The 21,806-nt window shown below is 35.7% G+C and overlaps 1 protein-coding gene and 1 long non-coding RNA gene across 2 annotated transcripts in view; one reads left to right on the top strand and one right to left on the bottom strand.

Annotated features, from left to right (window-relative positions):
• The window catches only part of LOC138175023 (uncharacterized), a 71,447-nt gene that overhangs the window by 23,499 nt on the left and 26,142 nt on the right, over positions 1–21,806 (bottom strand). The window lies entirely within an intron of this gene.
• Positions 3,142–21,332, top strand: EXOC1L (exocyst complex component 1 like). The gene is made up of 3 exons (XM_069105035.1): positions 3,142–3,600; positions 15,723–15,853; positions 20,732–21,332. Exons 1-3 carry the CDS (start codon positions 3,480–3,482, stop codon positions 20,996–20,998), a joined length of 519 nt encoding a protein of 172 aa, XP_068961136.1. The 5' UTR covers positions 3,142–3,479; the 3' UTR covers positions 20,999–21,332.

The following is a 21,806-nucleotide window of genomic DNA, read 5'->3' on the forward strand; positions in this document are numbered from 1 at the left end:
TGTGTGTGTGTGTGTGTGTGTGAATGTTTAACAAGCCCACTAAATAAGTGTGAATAGGTTTGTTTGAAAGAAAGAAACATCTAGGAAGATATTCTTGGAGGCAGCCTGGTATAGTGAAAAGGACATTGGATTTGGAGTCAACAAGATTCTGGGTTTAAATCTTGGTTATATTCCTTAAGACCTCTATGGCCTTTAAAAAAAATCACTTCTCTTGGCTTTAGTTTCCTTATTTGAAAAATAAAGTTGTTTGTCTATGATTTTATGATTTGATGGCCCTTAAAAATCCTCTTCAGTTCTATAGTTTATTTTTCTAAAAAAATGAATTCTCTGAAAATTTTAATTAGATGTACTGTGATTAAATATTTTCATTAACTTATAAAATGTATATATTATATCTTTCTTGATATACTATAACTATTAATGTATGTATTTCTTCAGAAGATGTATCATCCTGTTATGTCCTTTTTTAGATTTTTAATCACAGAATGTCATGTTTTACTTACAGGATACATTTCTATACAAATGATAAAAGCCTTATTTTAATATAATTATAGAATTGGTTTATTTTACTTAACTGATTTTGTTTTTCTTTGTTACAAACGAAAGTGCACTGGATAGAGAAAGAGGAGCAAGTTACACCTAGAAATTATTATGTAAAAACAAAAGCCATCAACAAAATTTTATTTAAAAACTTAATTCTAAAACATTTGTAGCCCCAAATTTTAATTCAGGGCACAAGAAACCTTGGAAACTGGAACTAGAAAATTTCCTGATTTGGGGGGAAATATTCCCTTAAAGAGTCTCCAATGTCTACGTAAATTAAGATAATGATTTTTAAAATCTCTCTCAAACTAAGTCACTAGCATAGTAATCATTTTACTTGATTAGACACGAATTGCTTGTAACACAAGTTAAATGTGTTCATTCAATTTTCATCGTTTATTGAATTCTTATAATGTATAAGGCACTATGCTTAGCACTGTGGGAGAGAGGAAGAAAAGTTAGACACAAGAAATTTATAATTGAGTAGGGGAGTTGATAGTTGACATAAATAGTTATAATACAGAATACATAGTTAACATAAATAGCCATAATACAGAATAGAATCTGAGAAAATGCATCACAGGAACGTTAACAAAATATGAGAATTTGAAAGAGAGTGATTGCTTGCAGGGGAGACTTCAAAGAGGAGGTGACATTTGTGTTGGATTTTGAAGGATGTTCAGAGGTTACCTAAATATATCCTATGTCAAATAAAAAATTTTCCTTAGTTAAACTGGAGTCTATTATATTCTTAAAGATGGCAATATTTTTAGGATACTCTTATTTTAAAGATATTCTTATTTTAAAGTAAACTATGCTTATAACAAAATCAATAACTCAAAAAAAAAAGATTTTAGTAGTATTTTCACATAAAATTTTCCCTAAGACTAGAACGCCACACTGAAAGTTTTCCTAGGTGGGAAATGCTGGCAGTGGTGAAGAACCGCCCACTCCTGAAGTTAACCTGGAGAATCAGTACTACAAGGTTAAGCTACTACCCACGAAGGCAGCCCATTGAGCATAAAACATTGTGCATAAATTCTTCACTCATCTTCAAACTTGTTTTTCTACCTGGTTTCTCAGCTATCCAGCCTGACTTTCAACTGCATTTCCCCATTTTCCTTTTAGGTTCTGCTGCCCATGAACTGATAAAGCTATTCATCTTGTCGCTTTTGTCTCTATTCCTTCCCTGCCATCACTACTGCCATTTGCATGAGATTTAATGCTAGATGCCCTAGGAATTTATTTTTCTGCCCTGTACAACCCACTTTCACCTCTTACCACCTCACAAATCTAGACTTCACCGCTACAAAGTTTTCTGCCCTGATCAGTTTGGCATATTGGCAGAGGGCTCCCAGTTGCAACTTCACCCTTGGTCTACTCTCATGTAAAGCCAGGGGTGGGGGGAAGCATAAATATTAGGAAGAAACTGAAAATAGATGACAAAGATCAGTGATTTTTGAACTTTCTTGATTGGCAGTAAAAACATGAAAAAAATGCAATCAAGAATCTAGAAGAGGTCATCAGCTCAGTTTTTCTGCCTCTAGATTTGACTATATAATCGTGCTGGAGAAGGCTTCTCTGTTCTTTCCTACAACAATGCATGCTAGTATCATTTTATACCACAGTAGAGAGTGCTGGACCTAGAGGCAAGTTCAAAAACTTACTTCCTTACTAGTTATGTGACTATAGGCAAGTTACTTTGTCTGCTTAAATTTTTCATTTGTAAAATGACAATAATAATAACACCTACTTCACAGGATTGTTGTGAGGATCAAATGAGATATTTATAAAGTGCTCAGTGCTGGGCACACAGTAGACACTTCATAAATGTGTGTTTCTTTTATTTCCTTCTACTTCAAATGTCATGTCTATAGAGTCAAAAATGGACCTAGAAGAACTGATTGGTGTATTTGGCTATAACTAAGTCCCGTTTATTTGGGTATACCACAGCTATGAAACAATATCAACTAATATCAGCTAATGATGAACATGTGTGCCTAAAATGACTTTAGAAATTCAGAGACTGAGTTGGAAAGGATTTTAGGGATTCACTCCCCCCCCCCATTTTATAGATGAGGGAACTAAGGCCCAGGGAAGTTAAATAACTTGCCCATAGTCACAAACAGTAGCAGAGGAAGGATTTTAATCCAATTCCTCTGTCCTCTATGGAAATGAAGCATCATTATTTGCAACCACCACCTGTACAATATCATTTCACCCCTTAAGAACTGTATTGGATTTTCAAATAAGTCTCTTTTTAATTTCAGAAGTGATTTTGAAGGAGGAATTGGCTGTTTCTCTCCTCTGAGGCAATCTATGTGCAAACCTGTGGGGAAAGGAAAGTGTTTGACAGCACTCCAGGAGAGGGAAAGGAAAGAGCAAGCCCTGCTTGTGGGGAGTGTTGGGAGCAAGCAATGCTGCTTTTTCTCTTGCCAGTGATAGCAAAGTTCTTAATGGAAGATGATTCCAATCAATACAGCCAGACAGCTGCTCTGTGTAATGGAATCAAACTGAAGAAGTGGTCTTCCTCTGAATATTGATATGAAAGGGGAGGGGGAAGTCTCAGAACTGGAAAAGCCAAGAAGCTCCATGTTTATACCTGCCGAGGTTTATCAATATATTTCCCCATCAACTGACCACAGATGAACAGCCAAGGGAAGCCTGCTGGATGCTGAAGTGTGATGGTAGGGCCACCACTGTTGTGGCTGATGCTGTAGTGAGGGGTCTGAGAAGTTGGAAATTGCTCCAAATCCTGGGTCCTGGCTCTGGCTGAAATACCAGCAGAGACTAGGATCTGTGGGAATTTGAGGAGCAAAAGATAGGCGATACTGCCAGACCAGCTGCAGCCCACAACAAGGGATCCAGAGAGCCAAAGAAAGAAAGACAGAAAACAAGCTTGAGCCAAGGCATCAATCTTAGTTGAATTGAAGGAAATGTCATCTCTGGTAAAAGAGGACTTGGAGAAGAAACTGTTTAAACCGCTCTCACAGCATCTCTATGAATTTATCGAAATTGAGTTCCCAGCCCAGGATAGGTACTACCTCTGTGTATCAGGTAACTTACTGATTGTGTTCTTCTTTGTGTTAAGGAAGCCCCATTCCAATGAGGATTTGATGGGAGACAGTGGGTGTCAGAGGGAAATGTACTTAGTACTTGACAGTTACTATGCTTGGATTTGCTGATGAGCCAAAGTTGAGAACTAAGGCTCTACTGAACGGCAGAATCCAAAAAACTCAGTGTAACCTTGTGCTGTGAAAAACCTTTTAGTTGATTGTTCAGAAACGGATCTGAAAATGTACTTGGTTACTTAGTATCCATGGGGCTATCCTGGGCATTTTCTTTGCAGGTCATTGTGATAGCATAAGATTTTTTTTTATAAGCAAAGAATTGTCCTTATAGTTTTAAATAATGGAGGGGCTGGGCTATTTCATTCAATTACTATCCATTTTAGGGAAGTGGATTTCTCCTTCTAATAAGGAACAATAGATCCTTATTAGGAAAGCTTAATTTTCAGATGGGAGCTAATTTTTTTAAATTATTTTTTCAAGCAATAGCGACTGAAATTGTGATTTCATTAGCAGAACTGCCAGGTGTGGAAACTTCTTACCTGAGTAAGACCTCAACTGCTCTATACCTAAGATGTTAGTAGAAAGGTTCCTGGAGTGCAAGAGCTTAAGTGACTTGCCCAGGGTCACAGAGCCAGTGTCAGAGGCAGAACGAAGATCTGCAGGACCTCAACACTGACTCACTCTTTATCCAGTGACATGTTAACTCTCATTATTTTTCTAAAAACAACACTCTTTTCTTAAAACTCTTTGTTATGATACTTTACTGATGGTAAGTAGTTTGTAAAGATGGAATAGTGACAAATCTTGTCTTCAATATAGGATGGTTTCTAATTGCATATTAACTGAGGGATTTTAACAATAAGAAGATAATATGATTATTAAAAAAGGCAAATTAATAAAATAGGCAAATAATAAAAAGAAGGCAAATTGCCCTCTAGCCAAGAGTCACTTAGTTCATACTGGGCTTTATTTCTTTAATATTTATACTTTATGCATATTCAGTCAGTAAGTATTTATTAAACACCTACTATGTGCCGAACTCTGTGCCAAGCACTGGGGATACAAAGACAAAAGACAGTCTCTGCTCTCAAGGAGCTCACAGTGTAATGGATAGCTTACAATATAATGGTCTGGACAGGAAAGGAACTTGAAAATGTAGAAAATTGCATGTTGGAAGAACAGACCCCCTATTTAATAATATTACATCTGTTAATACAATTTATATATGTGTGTGTTTATGTATACATACATATATGCAATACACCAGGCACCTAAGTTCAAAACCTATTGACAAAAAAAATTGATACTCAATCAGTATTATATATGGATGTTAAATCCCAAATATTTATGATATTGTGCAAATATGGGAGCAGCAACTAAAATTCTAAAGGTCTATATTAACTAGTCTGACAACCAGATTTCTACCTACTTAATTGTGGTTTTCACCACCTGCAACATGTCTTTTGAATGAAGAAATGAATTGTGGTCTCTACTGAATTATATATAGCAAAATTTCTCTATTTAACTTTTCAGGGGAGTAGGAGGAAAGAAAATAATATAGGAAACTAGTTTTCCTATGGCCCTTCCATAAGTCATCAACAATCTTCTCAAAGGCCAGCAAATTATAGTTTGTGCCTGAACAGAAGAATATCTACAGGTGTTAAGAGTTTTCAAATACTCTTACAATGGTCTCCCTACTCTGTTTCTCTGCTTCTTCTACCCCCAACTATCAGCATGGTGTAGCTGGGAAATGAGGCTTCCTGGGCCATGCTTTTGTAGGGTCCAAAACCATGAAAACTGAGTTAGAGACAAACGTGGGTCTTGGGAATAGAAAAAAAATTATCAGATTATCCAATGTAGGGTACAGGAAAAGGGTCAAAAGCAAGAAGAGGAATGTCTGTGTCCTGAAATGATGCACTCATCAATAGTGAGTCAAGGAGATCCAACAAGTAGACAGAATCAAAACTCTAGACTAAGTGAAAGACAACAAAATTGAGGTGCAAGTTAGAATAAGGAAAACACTCAGAGCAGAGTTCCTACAATTTGTCCTGATGAATAATCTGTCCATCCCAGGAAGGTATTTAAACTGGGCTATGTGCATTTAGCCCTCCCCTGGCCCTCCCTGCCTTCTGGATTAGCCACAGCTCTGGACAACTGTTCATTGCTACTGGGAAGCTGTTATCCTTGGATAGCAATGATTACCCAGCAGAATAACTGAAAAAAGAATCACATATTTCTAAAGAAGGTACTAAGGACGCTTTATTAGTTTCACAGCAAACAATAAAAGAGTATTTACTAACCATTTTTGAGCTATGAGTGCAAATTGTGGGAACCTAATAAAATAATCTTGCATTGAACTTCAGTGTGTCATACACTTAACCACTACCCTCAAAATCTTAAGACAGAGAGATACTTAGCACTCCATTATTGAAACTGAGTCATAATAACAACAGTATCCATTTCTATGGAGTTTTATACAAAGTGTTTTAAATGGTTCGTAGTGTCCGTGGCTCTGCAAGATAGATAGTGTATTATTACTCCCCATTTTGTAGATAATAAAACTGAAGCCCAGCGGGGTAAACAGAGGGGATTGTACAATGGTAATGGCCCTCCCATTATCTAGCACTGCACACTAATATACTTTCATAATGTAAGGGAAGAATCATAAGAACTCATACATCCAATTAGCCTATTCTATGTTTTGTAATGAAATGCTAGCTGATGGAGTTAACATTCTTTTATTTCCTAGAATGGGATTACCTATTCTTAAGTCATATGACAGGCAGTGTGGCATAGTGAATAGAGAATTGGTCTAGAGCCTGAAAAAAGGTGAGCTTAGGTCCTACCTCTGACTCTAGGTATCTATGAGGCCCCAAGGCCCATAGTTCTCAGTGCTCTGGACAAATCTCTAAGACTGTAAGTTGAAGAGGAGGTATTGACCTACTTTGTTAGAAGGCATTTACTCATCTGAGAGTTCTCTTTAGTGGTGAAATTGCAGACCCTCCCGTGTTCCCTATCTTGGGTAATAGAACATTTAGAGCTAATCTTCAAATTCTTTTTCATCCCACAAGTCCCTTGATGTCTCCAGTAACTAAAAAGAACTCCCTTCCCCTCCTTTCTACTCCCAAATCTCATTTAAAATGCAACAAAAAAATGTATTTTCTTAAAGTCATGAAGCTATTCAATTCAGCTCAGTATTTAGTTGAATTGATTCAAACTATGGTGAAACTTTGTATTTACAGAGCTTCCGTGGTATGTCCACAACTGTTCCAGGCACTATGAGAAGAGACTAAAAAGGACCAGGACATGGTCTCTTCGCCCAGAGAATTTAGGGACCAGAAAACTAGCACACGTGAAATAGTCCTATAAAAACCCCAGCCAGAATATAACCCTGTGGAAACTTCTGGCTCGTCTGTAGGACTAGTGCCTTTCCTCATGATTATCTCCAATTTATCTTATATGTGGTTTGTTTATACATAGCTGTTTGCATGTTGTCTCCCCCATTAGTCTGTGAGCTCAGGGACTGTTTTTGCCCTTTTTTTGTATATTTTCAGTGCTTACTAGAATGCCTGGTAAGTAGCAGGTACTTAATAAAAGCATGTTGATTTGAATTGATCCTCACTCTGACTCTGTGACATAGGTAAAGGATATATTATTTTTCCCATTTTACAGATGAGGGTATGACAGTAACTTGCTCAAGAGCATGGAGCTAATAAATACTACAATAGCTGCCATGAAGAAATGCTGTATTTTACCCCCACCCCCAAATGAACTGTAGTGAAGGGAGAAAAGCTACAACTAAATGTATGCTAAGTGATGTAGTAGAGACTGTATTAGGAGAGAAATCAGCATGAGCTGGGTTCCCCTCAGAAATGATTGGGTTCTCACCTTGGTCCATCTCTTTAAGATGAGAGGAAGAGGAGGTGGGAGTTGAGGAAACAGAGGAACAGAAAAGGCAGAGAGTCAAATGATAACAGGTAGGGATGGGAAAGAGAGATGATAATAATGGGATTTTCAGTGGGAAAGAGGTACCTAGTAGGAGAGGAGAGGAAAGCTAACCTGATTTTACATACAGAATAGATCCAAGCCCAGTACTCTAGTCCTGCTGAATTCTCTTCAAACTCTATCACAACCCTCAATTTGAGAACACTTTTTTCAGATAGTACTTTAAGGTTTAAGCATTTACATATGCTGTCTCATTTGACCTTCACAGCAACCCTGTGCTATAATTATCATCCCCACTTCACAGATGAGGACACTGAGCAGAAAGAGGTTAAATGATTTCCCTAGGGCCAATAGCTAGTACATTTCTAAGGTAGGATTTGAATTCAGGTCTTCCTAACTAGGTCCAGTACTGTATCCACCACTAACTGGCTGTATCAGTTTGTGAAACTCACTTAACCTCTTTAGGCCTCAGTTTTTCTAATCCAGAAAATGAAAGAGTCTATTTACAGTTTTAATATGCTAAAATATAGAATAACTGCAACTAAAGTTCAACAATACAGTAATTAGAATAAAGGAAATATGTTGGCATTATTGAAATAATTACATTTAGTATAGTTTATATTTTGGACTAGATCTGTGATTTCATTGGCATAGAGAACGCTCAGTGAAGAAACTCCTTGCACCAGAGTGTATTTAGGTATCTGATCTGCCTCTTACAGAGAACTGTCTATAGGCCATGAGAAATTTAGTAAGTCCCCCAAGGTCGAATAGCCAGTATACACCTGAGGGATGACTTGGGGCCAAGCTCTGTACCCACTGTCAGGCCAGCTCTCATTTAGTAAAATGTACATTAGTAAATTTCCTTCACTATAAACCTGTACAATTTCAGAAGTAGTAAAATAAATTCTTTTACGCTTTGAAGGGAAGTTAATTTCAAATAGAATGTCATTATATGTTTTCATATGACTCTCCCTTGTTCAATCCAGCTCCCAATCTCTGTACCTCTAAAACTCTTGTGATTTTCAAAATCCATGAGATTAAATCAGCTCATTTAAAGGAACATATGTTTTTTTTTCCCTTAGCAAGCTGCTATCTTTTCCTTCTCTGAAATTTGCTTACTTCTTGTAATTTGTACATTCCTAAAAACAAATTATTTAGGAATAACTTTAGTCATTTTTTTCTATGATACACTAAAAAGCACGTGTACTTATAAGATAGGTAGATAAATAGATATACATATATATCATCCCCATTTCACAGATGAGGAAACTGAGCAGAAAGGTTAAATGATAAACTTGCTTATCTGTATGGTGTTTGTTAACAATACATCTTGTGTCCCCAGCCAGTAGATAAGAATCTAATTTAATTATACATATTGAGACTTTGGAGGCAGCTAGGTGGCTCAGTGGATAGTGATCTGGACCTGGAGTCAGAAAGACCTGAGTTCAAATCCAGCCTCAGACACTTACTAGCTATGTGACCCTGGGCAAGTCACTTAACTTCTATTTGCCTTAATCTACTGGAGAAAGAAATGGCAAATCACTTCAGTATCTTTGCCAAGAAAATCCCACACAGGGTCACAAAGAGTCAGACATGACTGAACAACAACATTGAAATTTTACCTGATAAATGTCTAAGTCAGATATTCCCTGACATTCCCCATGCTTCCTATACATCTTCAACCAATTTCTCATACTTTCTTTCTGCAATTTATTGGTATTCCCAGGAGGAAGGAAATACATTAGGAAGCAGCAACCTCTTTCTAACTACATGCAGACTACACTCTCAGCTTGTGGTTTCTCCTCAGAATTCACTCTTTGTATCCCTGAGATTACATTTTGTAGTGGCAACCACACTGGCATACCCAGGATGGCTGCTAGCATAGGTTCTTAGATGTGCTTTACTAGGAAAGTCAGCTGTTTAAGGGGTCAACAATTTTTTAAATTACATTCACTACATTGAGGGGAAAAGTCAGCATTCTGAACTTCAGAGAAAATACAAGCAGAGAAATAAAGACCAACAGACAAGGCTCTGACTGCATGAATCAACTGTACACTTTAAATACATCCCTGGATCAAGAGAGCCTTTACAGCTGAGCAGTTGGGGAGTTCTGAACAAATGGCCACTCAGAATCTCAACCAGGGAACCACAAGATCCTTCTCATAAGCTAACCCCCAAAGTAAAATACCAACTCATGACTCAGTGCCTAATTAGAAATTAGCAAAACATGTGAAAGCTTTCCTACAAGCAAGCCTCCCCTAAGCAAGCTTCTCTTAATGGGCTCCACATGAAGCCTATTAATGGGTGGGGGAAATCTTAAATCCCATTAACATTACACCTTCTACTAAGCACTTTGCTATCACTGACAAAGAAGTTTCCTCTTTTGTAGGAAGGCCAGGTACCTCAAATCTCTTGTGTACAGAACACTAAACTAAGGATTATCACTAAAGCAGTGATCTGAAATACCAAAAAGTTAATAAATCTCTGAAGAAATGAAATGGAGTCACATTCAATTTAACTCAATATTTGAGATGCAGCATGGCCCAAAAGTCTTGAAATGAGAGAGGAGACCTGGATTCAAGTCCCATTGATTTTATGACTCTCAGAAAGTGACTTAAACTGTCAATACTGTAGGCAACTTTCTAAGACTATTAATTACAGAGAAGGTACCAAGTGCATTGAAAAAGGAAGTTTCCTCATATAAGACTTAGTTATGCCAATAAAATCACAGGTCTGTACTCTATATGTATTATATGCAAAACATTATAATGGGTGCTGTGCTGAAAATACAAAGCAAAAAATGAAATAGTTGTGGTCCTCAAGGAGTTTCTATTTTTAATTACTGCTAAAATTTTAACATACAAAAAAAGAAATAAAGCTTAATAAAATACAATCCAAAGGGGGATAGGAAATAGAGAGCGATAAGGATTATAGTAATAACATATAGCATAGCATTGTACAGCATAGCTTAGTGTAGAACAACTCCTTACCTAGAAGGTTCCCTCTAACAATTAAGTCAATGATCCAGTTCATATCCTTATAAAACACACACACACACACATTTGACACATGAAACTATACAGTTTGTTGGACTGGAAGGGACCTTACAGACCATACTGTAGTCCAATCCCTCACTTTAGTTGATGAGGAAGCTAAGATTCAGAAAAGTGAGGAAAACACTTTTTATTTTTTTAGTAATATGTTGGGGCAACTTTTAAAACCATTTAAATAGGTTATTTTATTCTAGAAGCACATTAACATTTTAAAAAAATTTCATATTTCCAAAGATTCTAAATTAAAAATTAGTGATACAAACTAAGATTCTGAAGACAATACAGGCCAGTTCTATGCATATTTACTATCTTTCCCTCTGTGTGGGATGAATACAGAACACAGATAGCAAACAAAAATGCCATGAATTAGTGTGACAAATGATTTTGTCAAATCATTTCTAATACCGTGGTCCCTGTGTGTCAAGTAACAAGAAATAAGAGGAGACCACTAAATACATCAGAACAAAGTCTAAGTAAAATTGGAAATGTGAATTTAGGTTATTGTAGGCTAAAAAGGAGTAGCCCAAGGCCAATTTTTAAATTGGGAGTAGTTTTGTCAAGCCAGGGAAGTTCCACAGACAAAAAGAAAACACATAAGAAGAGAGTTTCTCTTGACAACAGCAGTCATGCTCTTTTTAGCAAGATTAAGTTCAGGAGAATAGGAAGATTAAAGATGAAATAGCAGTAAAATACCATTAACCACAGGAAGCAGGTATTTTGAGCTGTAGTACAATACTTTCTGCTCATGAAGAGCTTTCATTTTCATGAGAGAAAGTTTGAAATAATTAAACATATAAAACACTTTTAATATTTAACTAGATTTTGCACATTATAACCTATTTCCCCTTCAAAAGATATCTGCTTGGACTCGCTCACTCACACATTCACACTTACTAGACCAAATTGCATTTGTGGGATATTGTTAAAAGACTCTGTGGGAGAGTTTAAATGAAATGTTTTGTATTTGCATATCTGAGTCAAGCTAGGGTCTTAGTAGCTCATCTTAGAGTTTCTCTATAGCATAGCAGATAATCAGTCTCCAAACAAGGAAAACTTGGGTTCAAACCCTCTGTCTGGCCCATACTGGCCTCATGATCATGGATAAGTTGTTTAATTCCTCAATGCTCTAGCTAATACTCTAGTAATATAAGTTTCAAAGAAAGTGACTGGCTGTATCAGTAGAAAGAGTTTCCTTACCTAGAGTTCCCTCTAGCAGTCAAATTACAGATCCAGTCCATAGCCTTATAAAATACACACACATATTTGACACATAAAATTATAGGTATTAACACTGATTTTGGGTAAGGTTCCATTTTAACACACTACTTTCATCTCTTAACTTTTATAATTTTAGATTTTAAAATTGATAGATTGCACTGTCACAATTATCAACAAATTAATTACAAATGAGCCAATTTCTCCCAAAGTCTAAGACACTTACTTGGATCTTGAGCACATGGGATGTACTTGAGGAACTGCTGGTAATGATGAACTAACAATTCTAAAATCTAAGCCAAGTCAATAGGATCATAGTTTTAGGGCTAGAAGGGAACACAGAGGTCAAGTCCCCCTCCCCCGACAATTTTATAGATAACAAAACTGTGGCCCAGAGAGTTAATTGATTTGCCCAAGGTCAAATAGATAGTAAGTAGCAAAGTAGATTTGAATCCATGTCCCTTGATTCAAAATACAACATTTTTTCCACTTCATCCCCAATTTTATCCTAACCTTGGTGCATATAAAGGACTAGAGTGAATTACAACAATAGCAAGTACAGTAAAAGAGATAGGTCATAAACTCATGGGTTCTTAGTTTTGGATATAAAAAACACACTTTTCAGAAACCTTATCAGGAGGTTCTAATTGAATCCTTTAGGGCTACTGTTCCCAACAAAGTCATCCTTCTCTTTCCTCCTGTGTATAATCTACATAAATCCATCTTGATCATCCAATCTAGCATAGTAATGTTGGCTCTTTCTTCTAGAAAATTTTTTTTAAAAAAATACTTTGTTTGGCAGAATCCCAGTGATCACATTTTCAATAAAACCCCAACACTTTCATCAATTTCCCCAATGTCTCATACTTTAGTGTCAGATGGTTTGGTTAGTTTGTTGGTGACCAAAGTAACCACAGCAACCACTACAATATTAGTAGTTCAAATACTAAATATAAACTCCTCTATTCTAAGTCATATTCACAACAAAAGATTCTTATCCAATGTCACACTGACCACTAAATGTTAAATATCAGACATTCATTTTGATAGGAGCATATCTATATAGTTTGCCACAAATTGAGCTACCTTCCCTTCCAATTGACCAACTCCTTTTTGTTCAATTGACCCTAACTCCTTTCAATTCAGTATGCTAGAAGGATAGGCATTTCTAAAGTAGAAAGTGTACAATTAAGAAATAAGATAAATGATGGGCATGAAATGGGGGCTATAATGCTGAAAGAATAAAAGAAATAAAGAGCAAGAGGGAGGAAAGGAAGGAAGGAAAGAAAGAAGGAAGAAAGGAAGGAAGGAAGGAAGGAAGGAAGGAAGGAAGGAAGGAAGGAAGAAAAAAAAAAGCCAAATGAAATATTGCATGTTGATTAGCTTGATCCTATAATTCCCTAGGAGAATATCCTTTTACTTGCTGATAGTTATTATGCAGTTCTACTTCTGATGCTACTAAAACCAATCCTATGATGTTTTATCTATCTAAACACATTTCTGTTTTAAGACAATGTGATAAATTTCCATTTTGCTCTTGCATTAATACGAATATTGCAATTTAATTTTGTTGGCAGCAGAATGCATGCATGGAGATTACAGGTTGGGCCTACTCCAGCCAAAATGGACTCTTTGGTTCTTGGCTTAGGAATATTCTTAGTCTCATAAGGCTCCAAAGAGGCTATTTTGCCAAATTAAAGCATTTTATGCTTCCTTCATGCCATTTTTTTTCCAAAGAGTTTTTCCAAAGTGTTTAACTCTTAACACTTAGTTTCCTCTTACTTTGACATCTGTGGTACTGTTAAGCACTAGTGTAAGATCAATTCAATTAAGCATACATTTATTAAGACACCTATAGATGTAGCACAGTGGAATGACTGGAATTAGAAGAGACCCAAGTTCAAATTCTGCCTCCAATACTTACTAGCTGCTATATGATCATGGGTGTCATTTAATCATCAAATCTCAGTTTGTATAATGTGTAAATTTCTATGCAGTTTACAATCTCAGTTTGTATATGTATAAATATACAGTAAATCTGTAAAATGTGGACAATAATATCTACAGTACCAAGTGGGATAATGTATGTTGAGCATTTGTAAACCTTAAGACAATAGATAAATGTCACCTGTAATTTTTGTGCTTAAGAACACTGTGTTAAGTACTAGCAAACTAATTTTCTGAGCATGAGGTTATCCAAAAAGATTTGAGGAACAAAAATAGAAAGAACTGCCTTAGAAATTTTAATATTTCAGAAAAGAAGTTTTCTACTAATTAAAAAAACTAATTTAAACCTTATTTTGTTTTTTTTCTTTATAGTGTGAAACTAATGAAATAACATACATAAAACAATTTGCAAACCTTAAAGCATTATGCTCTTTTGAATAAAAAAATGTTTCTAGGTAATTGTTTATAACAATAACATCCTGTTCATTGAGTATGGCTACCCAAAGTTAATTGCATATGTGCTTTGAACATGTACATTTTTCAGTGCTTCTGAACAATTTCATCCATAGACTTCTGCTTTATCCCCATTGTGACCAATGGGAAAATATTTATGAAATGCCTAGCTCTACATGTAATAAGAGTTTTTGTAAATATAATACTAACTGACTCACATTGGGAGCAAATCCAAAATCTTATTGTCAGTAGTAAGCATGCTTAAATTAATGGGCTAATCAAAGTTGTTACATACTTTCAACTCAGAATATCACTGGTTGTGCCTTCTAATCACTTTTTTTTTAACCCAAATCAACATTCATTTGTTAAGTGCCTATGTGCTAGGCACTGCTAATCTCAGAGGAAGAAATGTTACGTTCTTCCTAAAACTAACACTGCTTCTGTGCTTTGAACCTAATCCCTTCTCATCTCCTCCAAGATGTGACCCCTTCATTTATCCTCTTGGTCCTTAATGTCTTTAGGTTTTTTCTCTTTAAACTCCTTCCCTTCTACCTGCATACATTCACAGCCTCATCTCATGTAAAAAGAATACAAAGTCCTATATCTGACCCTATTGTCTCCTTTAACTCTCACCGTTTGCAGTGCCTTCTACAAAAGTTTATACTTTTACTTTCACTGCCTCTCCTCCATTTCTCTTATAATCTAGCTACCGACCTCAATACTGTATAAATGACCAGTGGTTTCCTCCTGGGAAAATCCAAAGCCTTTTTCTTAGTTTTCACTCCCCCCCCCCCCAAGCACCAGCAGTCACCTCACATGGCTGACTTATTGAAACTCTCTCATCTCTTCATTTCCGTAGCATTGAGCTCCTCTAGTTTTCCAGATTTAAAAAACAATATAGTGCATTTTAGAGGAGTAGCAGAAAGAGAGAGCTGGCCTCAGAGTTAAGAAGATCCAAATCTGTGTCCCAACTCACATACTAGCTGTTGCAGGCCTGTATAAATCATTTAACTTTCTGGTGTCATGAGACAAATCTCTGAGATTGTAAACTGCATAGAAAGTGATTATCTGTATTGGCAGAAAAAGTTTCTTACCAGTAGCTCAATACACCAGTGAAATTAGGTTGGACTAAAGAAAAGTTATCATTTAGATGGAGTCAGGTATGCCAAAAAGTTCACTGAATTAAGAGTCAAATTCAAAATCTGACTCTGACACCTGCTGCCAATGTACTTGAATAATCACTTCTCCTCTTTGGGCCTCAGTTTCCTCATCTGAAAATGAAGGGATTAGACTAGATGATCTCTTTCCAGCTTGATAATTCTTTGGTTTCCCTACTTGTAATAAATGTTTATACTGCTATAATTCATAAAGTTTCAGCAAAACATTAATATACAGAGAATAAAACATTTTGAGTGCAATCGATGAAAAGTATTATATTGAATTATTACATTGTCATAAGAAAGCCTATGAAAACTAAGTAGTTTTTATCTTGCAGTGACTAAAAGAGAAGAAGTAAAAATAATTATCGTGAAACACTACAGAATAGGTCTAGATGAAAAATATGAAGTAACCAAAAAATGGTCTTTGGATGATCTGGAGATGATTGATGGAAAAGAAGCAGATACTGTAAGTGCTGTTTTATAATATAAATATTGAAATATCCTGCTAAACTTCTGTATCAGCATGTATTTCTGATACTCAATAATTGTTAAGATATTATATTTTGTAAGTAATCTTTTGGTGAAAGGAGTTTGTTGGTATTTTTATTCCATTTTTTTGTGCATTAACATTTAAACCTTTTCTATTAAGCATAATAACTAGTCAAGGTTTCCCAAACAATCTCCCTGTCAATCTCAAAGTCTTATCTGGTTGACTTTTAAATTAGCTGAGTACCCCCTTCTCTAAGCTCATAGTCCCCACTGTTGTCCTCATTCCCACCCCTCACAACCACATGAACTCTCAATATCTCCATTCCCCTCCAACAGGGATCACAACTAAATTAATAGAATCATAAAATTGCAAGGTCACACACTCTAACCTCTCATTCAATATAGGAACCCTATCTGTTCCATTCTTGGAAGACTATTATGTAACCTCTATGCGAACACTTCTAATCACTTCATTTAAAAAAAAAACAAAATGGATTCTCAGAAATTTCTTCCACAGTCTGAGTTTAAATATGCTTCTCTATACCTTCTAGTCATCAATGCTTCCCTCTGGAGCCACACAGAATAAATCCAATCTCTCTTCCAAATGACAACCTTCCGTACATCTTTAGATGGCTATCATATTTGCTTTAAGTCATTTCTTTTTCCAGGATATCTATTTCCAGTTTCTTCATTAAGTCTCATAAGACATGGTTTCTAGATTCTTAACTACCTTGGTGGCCCTCCTCAAACTTCCCCCAGTTTGTCAACATAGAATATAGTGCTCAGAATTGATTACATAATGCTTATATCAGAGGCTCCTTCCTGACAGAAAGGGCCTGGGTCTAAACTCTGAGGACTTCTCTCTTCCCTGGCTTGGCTGCTCCCATACAAATGGAACCTGGGAATGTCAGTATTTGATACTTTCCAAAAGGTGTCCAACAGCTCACTCATTGTACCAGTCTGGCTTATCTGATTCTACATAGGGATGCCTGGGAATATCAGCCTATGGCACCCCCTCCCCCAAAGGGAATCTATAAGCTCCCTATTTTTAAAAATACAGAGTCCTCAGAACCAGTCAAGAATTTCTCTCCTCTTTCTAAGGACCAATGCAGAATTCTCTATTTTGACCCAAAGATATCATGAAATAAGTGATCATATGATTTACTGAAATTAAGATATACTTTACAGCATTCTTTTACTCTACTAGTCTAATAATCCTACTTTTTCTTTTAAAGAAAGGAGAAATTTAGATAATTTGGCATTGATAGTCCTGTAATGAATCCATCCTGACTCCAAGTAACACTATCTCTTTTCTTTTTTTTTTTATTGAGGTGGGAGGGCAAGGCAATTGGGGTTGTCACTTGCTCAAGGTCACATGGCTGGTAAGTGTTAAGTGTCTGAGGCCAGATTTGAACTCAGGTCCTTCTTGACTCCAAGGCTGGTGCTCTATTCACTGTACCACCTAGCCATCCCACACTATCGCTTTTCTAAATGCTCAGTAATCCATTTAGAGTTTGCAGTGGGAGACTGATGTCAAAGTTACTGTTTTGTAGTTTAAGAATCTGCCCTTTTCTCCTTTAAAATTTGGGATACATTTCTCCAAATATAGTCTTTATCTCTCTTTCTCCAGAATTCCTCAGACATTATTGACAGCCTTTGTTTAATCCACTTTTTCAACTTCTTTCAATAATCTAAGATGTAAACAGTTTTTCCTTAGATACTTAGAGTCATTTAAAGGAGCAACTTCCCCAAACACATAATAAGGGTATCGATCCTTTTAGCCATATTTGCTCTATCTTTACCAGGTTAAAGATTGTTTATTCTTGTTTTAAAAAGTAGAAGCAAAAAGTTCAAAATTTCTTTTCTTTCCATCATCTGTTGAGATTGTTTGCTCCTAATTTATCAGGCAATCCCTTCCTTCTTCATCTTCTTGCCCAAAGGTGGGGTTATATTTTAAAATTCTCTTTAACATTCTTAGCATGATTCACAAATGTCAAGTCATTCTCGATCTTTGACATCCTGACATTACTCTTAGAGGTTTGTGCCATTCTTTACATTCAATCTATGTTGGATACCCAACTTTCCATCTTATATATGTCCTTTAAAAATATGAGATAATCAGAGAGCTCCCTGTACAGCCACGTTATTTTCTTTAGAAAGGTCACTTTTCTATTATCAAAACTTCATTTTTATAGTCTCCCTTCTTTTATAAACTATATTCTATTTTAGTCTCCAATCAAAAGTTTATATCTATATTTTCTCTGAAAATTTTTGGGATATGTTTTCCTTAAGTCTACAGACTGTATCTAACATTCCTATTCTCAGTATTATTGTATGTGTTTTAAAAGTTCAAGAGATATAATTTCTAGGTAATTAGTCATTGTATTAACAACACTAGCATTTTAAATAAAAGATCAGTGGCACTCTTGAATGCCAACAACCATTATGGTCACAGGCTCACAGCTTAAATGCCCTTAGAAAGGTGAGTGTTTCAGAGGTTGATAATCAACTCTGATTGGTTAACAAGTAATGAGAGAATGAATATTACAGAGGGGCCAGGCCTATTGTAATGAACCTTTATTATAGCATTTACTTCTAAGTTACCCTCAGCTTTGGGCAACCTATTCAAATAATTTATCCCTACCCAAACTTGTATAGAGCTCAATGGCTTCCTCACTTGGGTGGGGTCTGATCAAGATTGTTAAGAAAGTTAATAGAATTTCATTATCAATAATGTCCTTCAAGAGGCTGAACTTTGAAATAAAAACTATAGAAAAAGGAGGAACTCTGGATGTCCCCAATCATTGGTTATTAATAATCACTTCTCTCAGATTTTTACTTATGACACCTAGTGTTCTAGGAATTTTGTCTTCTCTTGTAATTCTAATTACAATCTAATTCTAATCTTGTAATTCAATTCTCAGAAATCAGCACATTTATTATTATTTTTAGCAAGAATCATGTAGTTTGAAATAAAGGAGTTTAGAACCAGAAAGAGGGCAAAACTGAAATGGAATAGAATTAAAGCTAAATTTATGGAAAAGCAGCCACAATGCCTGGCCCTTTAAAAATGAATTGTCACAAATATGAAACATCATGGTGTAGTAGAAGACACTGGTCTGAAAATTAGGAGATCGCAGTTCTATTCTGGATCCGTCACTAACTAGCTGTATTGTATTAATCTGGCTACTTCGATCCCTACTCTGCTGCCTCCTCTGTTTTTTAGATAATTCAATGAAATCATCTCTAACATTCCTTTTCATCTTTAAACTTCTATGAAATTAATATGTCCAAGATTCAACAGGTGGCCTAAAAGATTATGTGATATATTAATTATTTATAAGCATCCCATAAGTATGAGGAAATTTTTCCTTTATGTTGATAGAGGATAATGTTTAGTATGTACATATAAATAGGAAAAATATTGATGGCTTGATGATAAAAGCATTTCTTTGTAATGAAATTTATTGTCTTTTAAAATGCAGTTATGCCTTGTTAAGAAATGCATATTTTAGCTTCCCCCACCCATCTGTTGTTTTAAACATTATGGTGATGACAGACAGAATAGAGCAGTAATAGATAAAACAATATTAACAGCCTCAGCAACCTTCACTGATTTGTTTCTTACCTACCATGAGGTAACCTAGGTTTGTTTTCCTACATGAAAAAGAAGTTACAAATGCACATCTTCAACCATCCTTTGCTCAATATTATGCCTAAATTTAAAATTAGATAAATTGTTAAAATTAGATAAACTCATATTTATGCTCTTGTATTCCCATGGATCCATGACCCATTGATATTCCATTCAATAATTCAGATAAAAATGAATCCATTCTTGCCCATTCCGTACAACATTTGTCTATGTCCTCCCCTAAAATCAGCACAAAGAATCCATCCAGTATACTAGCAGCCATCCTAACATTCTCTTGACTTTGTGTAAATACCAGTGGAGAATACAATGTGTCCATTAGTTGTCCTTTCCTCGTACTACGTGATTGCTTCATGTATATTCCTCATTATTAATTTCTCTGATAACATCTTTTACAACACACTTGAGTTCTTATTTGGGTTTTATTCCTTCCATTGGTTATCTTTTAGTCCTTTTTATTGTTGTGGTAGGAATATTATTACACCTTCTCATATGATTATTATGATATAAGGCAATCTACCATGGGGTCTAGACCAGACCACATGCATAGATTTCTTAACCAAATGTGCACATTTCTTAAAATATCTTAAGAGTGTTTCTTAAGGCCTTTAAGAAATCAGTGGCTAGGTGGTGCAGTGTATAGAGCACCAGCCCTGGAGTCAGGAGGACCTGAGTTCAAATCCGGTCTCACACATTTCACATGTAATATGGAAATGGTAGAAAGCTTGCTGCTCCATTTCTGAGCTGTGATGGGGATTGCAGGGGCACCAGTCAGAGGATGAAGAAAAAGCCCTCCTTTTGACCCCCAGGGATTCTTTAGGAAAGTTCATATTATTATATTCCTTCCTATTTTCAAATAAATCCAACTATACTGAGAAGGAAGGACAATTGAATCTGGTAATTCCATAGTCCCAGATAGTGTTTTATTTGTACTATGGGGGGAAAAATGTGCCACCAGAATTATTTTATTTTACAGGTCAATGGTAAGGAGGACAGGGGGAGGGGGGGAAGTATCAGATAGGAACATTAATTTTGAAATGAACATATTTAGAAGGATTATTTCTGACTTTTAAAAGTATCCTTAATGTTGATATTTTAAATGACTAATAAACATGACACCCCGCAATGGGAATCAGTGAAACTATGGCATCTATCTCAGTGATTATGACAAAAGTAATGACTTTTCCTCCCTTTCTCTTTTAGGATAACCCATTTTTTGATCTGCATTTCAAGAAAGTTTACCGTTTGGAAGCTTATAGTTGTGCTTCTAAATATGCCTTTGCCCGAACCGTAAATAAGTTGAATCATGCTTATCTTAAAAAGGACCTACAAATTGTGAACTTTGATGCTACCTACATAAATGATGATTCAATTTGGTCTTCCAACAACAAGGACTGTTTAGTCCTTATGAGAATATGCTTCTATGCTTTCAATCTCTTGTGTCTCTCTCTCTGTCCCCTTCCACTTTAATACTATATGTTGCTTTCATTCACCAGTCTCCTATTTGAAAAAATTTCCATGTTAAATGTTGTTATTTAAGACTTGATTCCTCTCCCTTTATTAGTAACTATATTTTTATGAAAAAAAAGAATTGATTGAATGAAGTGAGATCTCTATTTATCCTTAACTACTCAGAATTTTATGTTTCTCTGTCTGCCTACCAATTTGTTCCTCAGTAACTTTTGAAGGACTCAACTAATAATGATGAATAAAATTGTTTACTGAATGAAGAATGAATTATCTAATTACTAAAGAGTACTGAAGTTATCGAGATATGCCTTCAGTTCATTCTGTAGTTTGGTGTGCTGATAAATGGAGTCTGATAAAAGATTTCATATGAGTGTATCTTATGTAATTTTTAAAATATTTAAATGAAATTTATATAGTGGATGAAAATATGTACAATCAATAGGGGTGCTATGAAGGTTTGGCTATAGGAGGGCTTATATTCCTACTATAGTAATGTAGAAGCGAAGAGTCTAGACCATGTCTTTCTCTTTCCATTAGATAGAACCGAGGCATAACCTTCTGTTGGTCTACATATCTACCCCAAGTCCCTCACTTCAGAGACTTAGGCTTCCCCAATGTGCCTATGTTCTATGCTATACCTGAGTCTGATTCAACAAAGTTTAACCTAAGAGAACAATCCTGATCCATGTGAATCATGTCTCTCTCCTATTTATGAATTTATTAAAAGCTATTAAAAAACACCAGAACCATAAAATTATATTACAATTGGCTCAGCTCAGCTAGAAAAGTCTAGCATTCTAGAGAGATT

This window comes from Petaurus breviceps, unplaced genomic scaffold, assembly GCF_028583685.1.
Source record: "Petaurus breviceps papuanus isolate PSGF00001 unplaced genomic scaffold, PetGlider_PUasm1.0 76, whole genome shotgun sequence".
Classification (NCBI taxonomy): domain Eukaryota; kingdom Metazoa; phylum Chordata; class Mammalia; order Diprotodontia; family Petauridae; genus Petaurus; species Petaurus breviceps.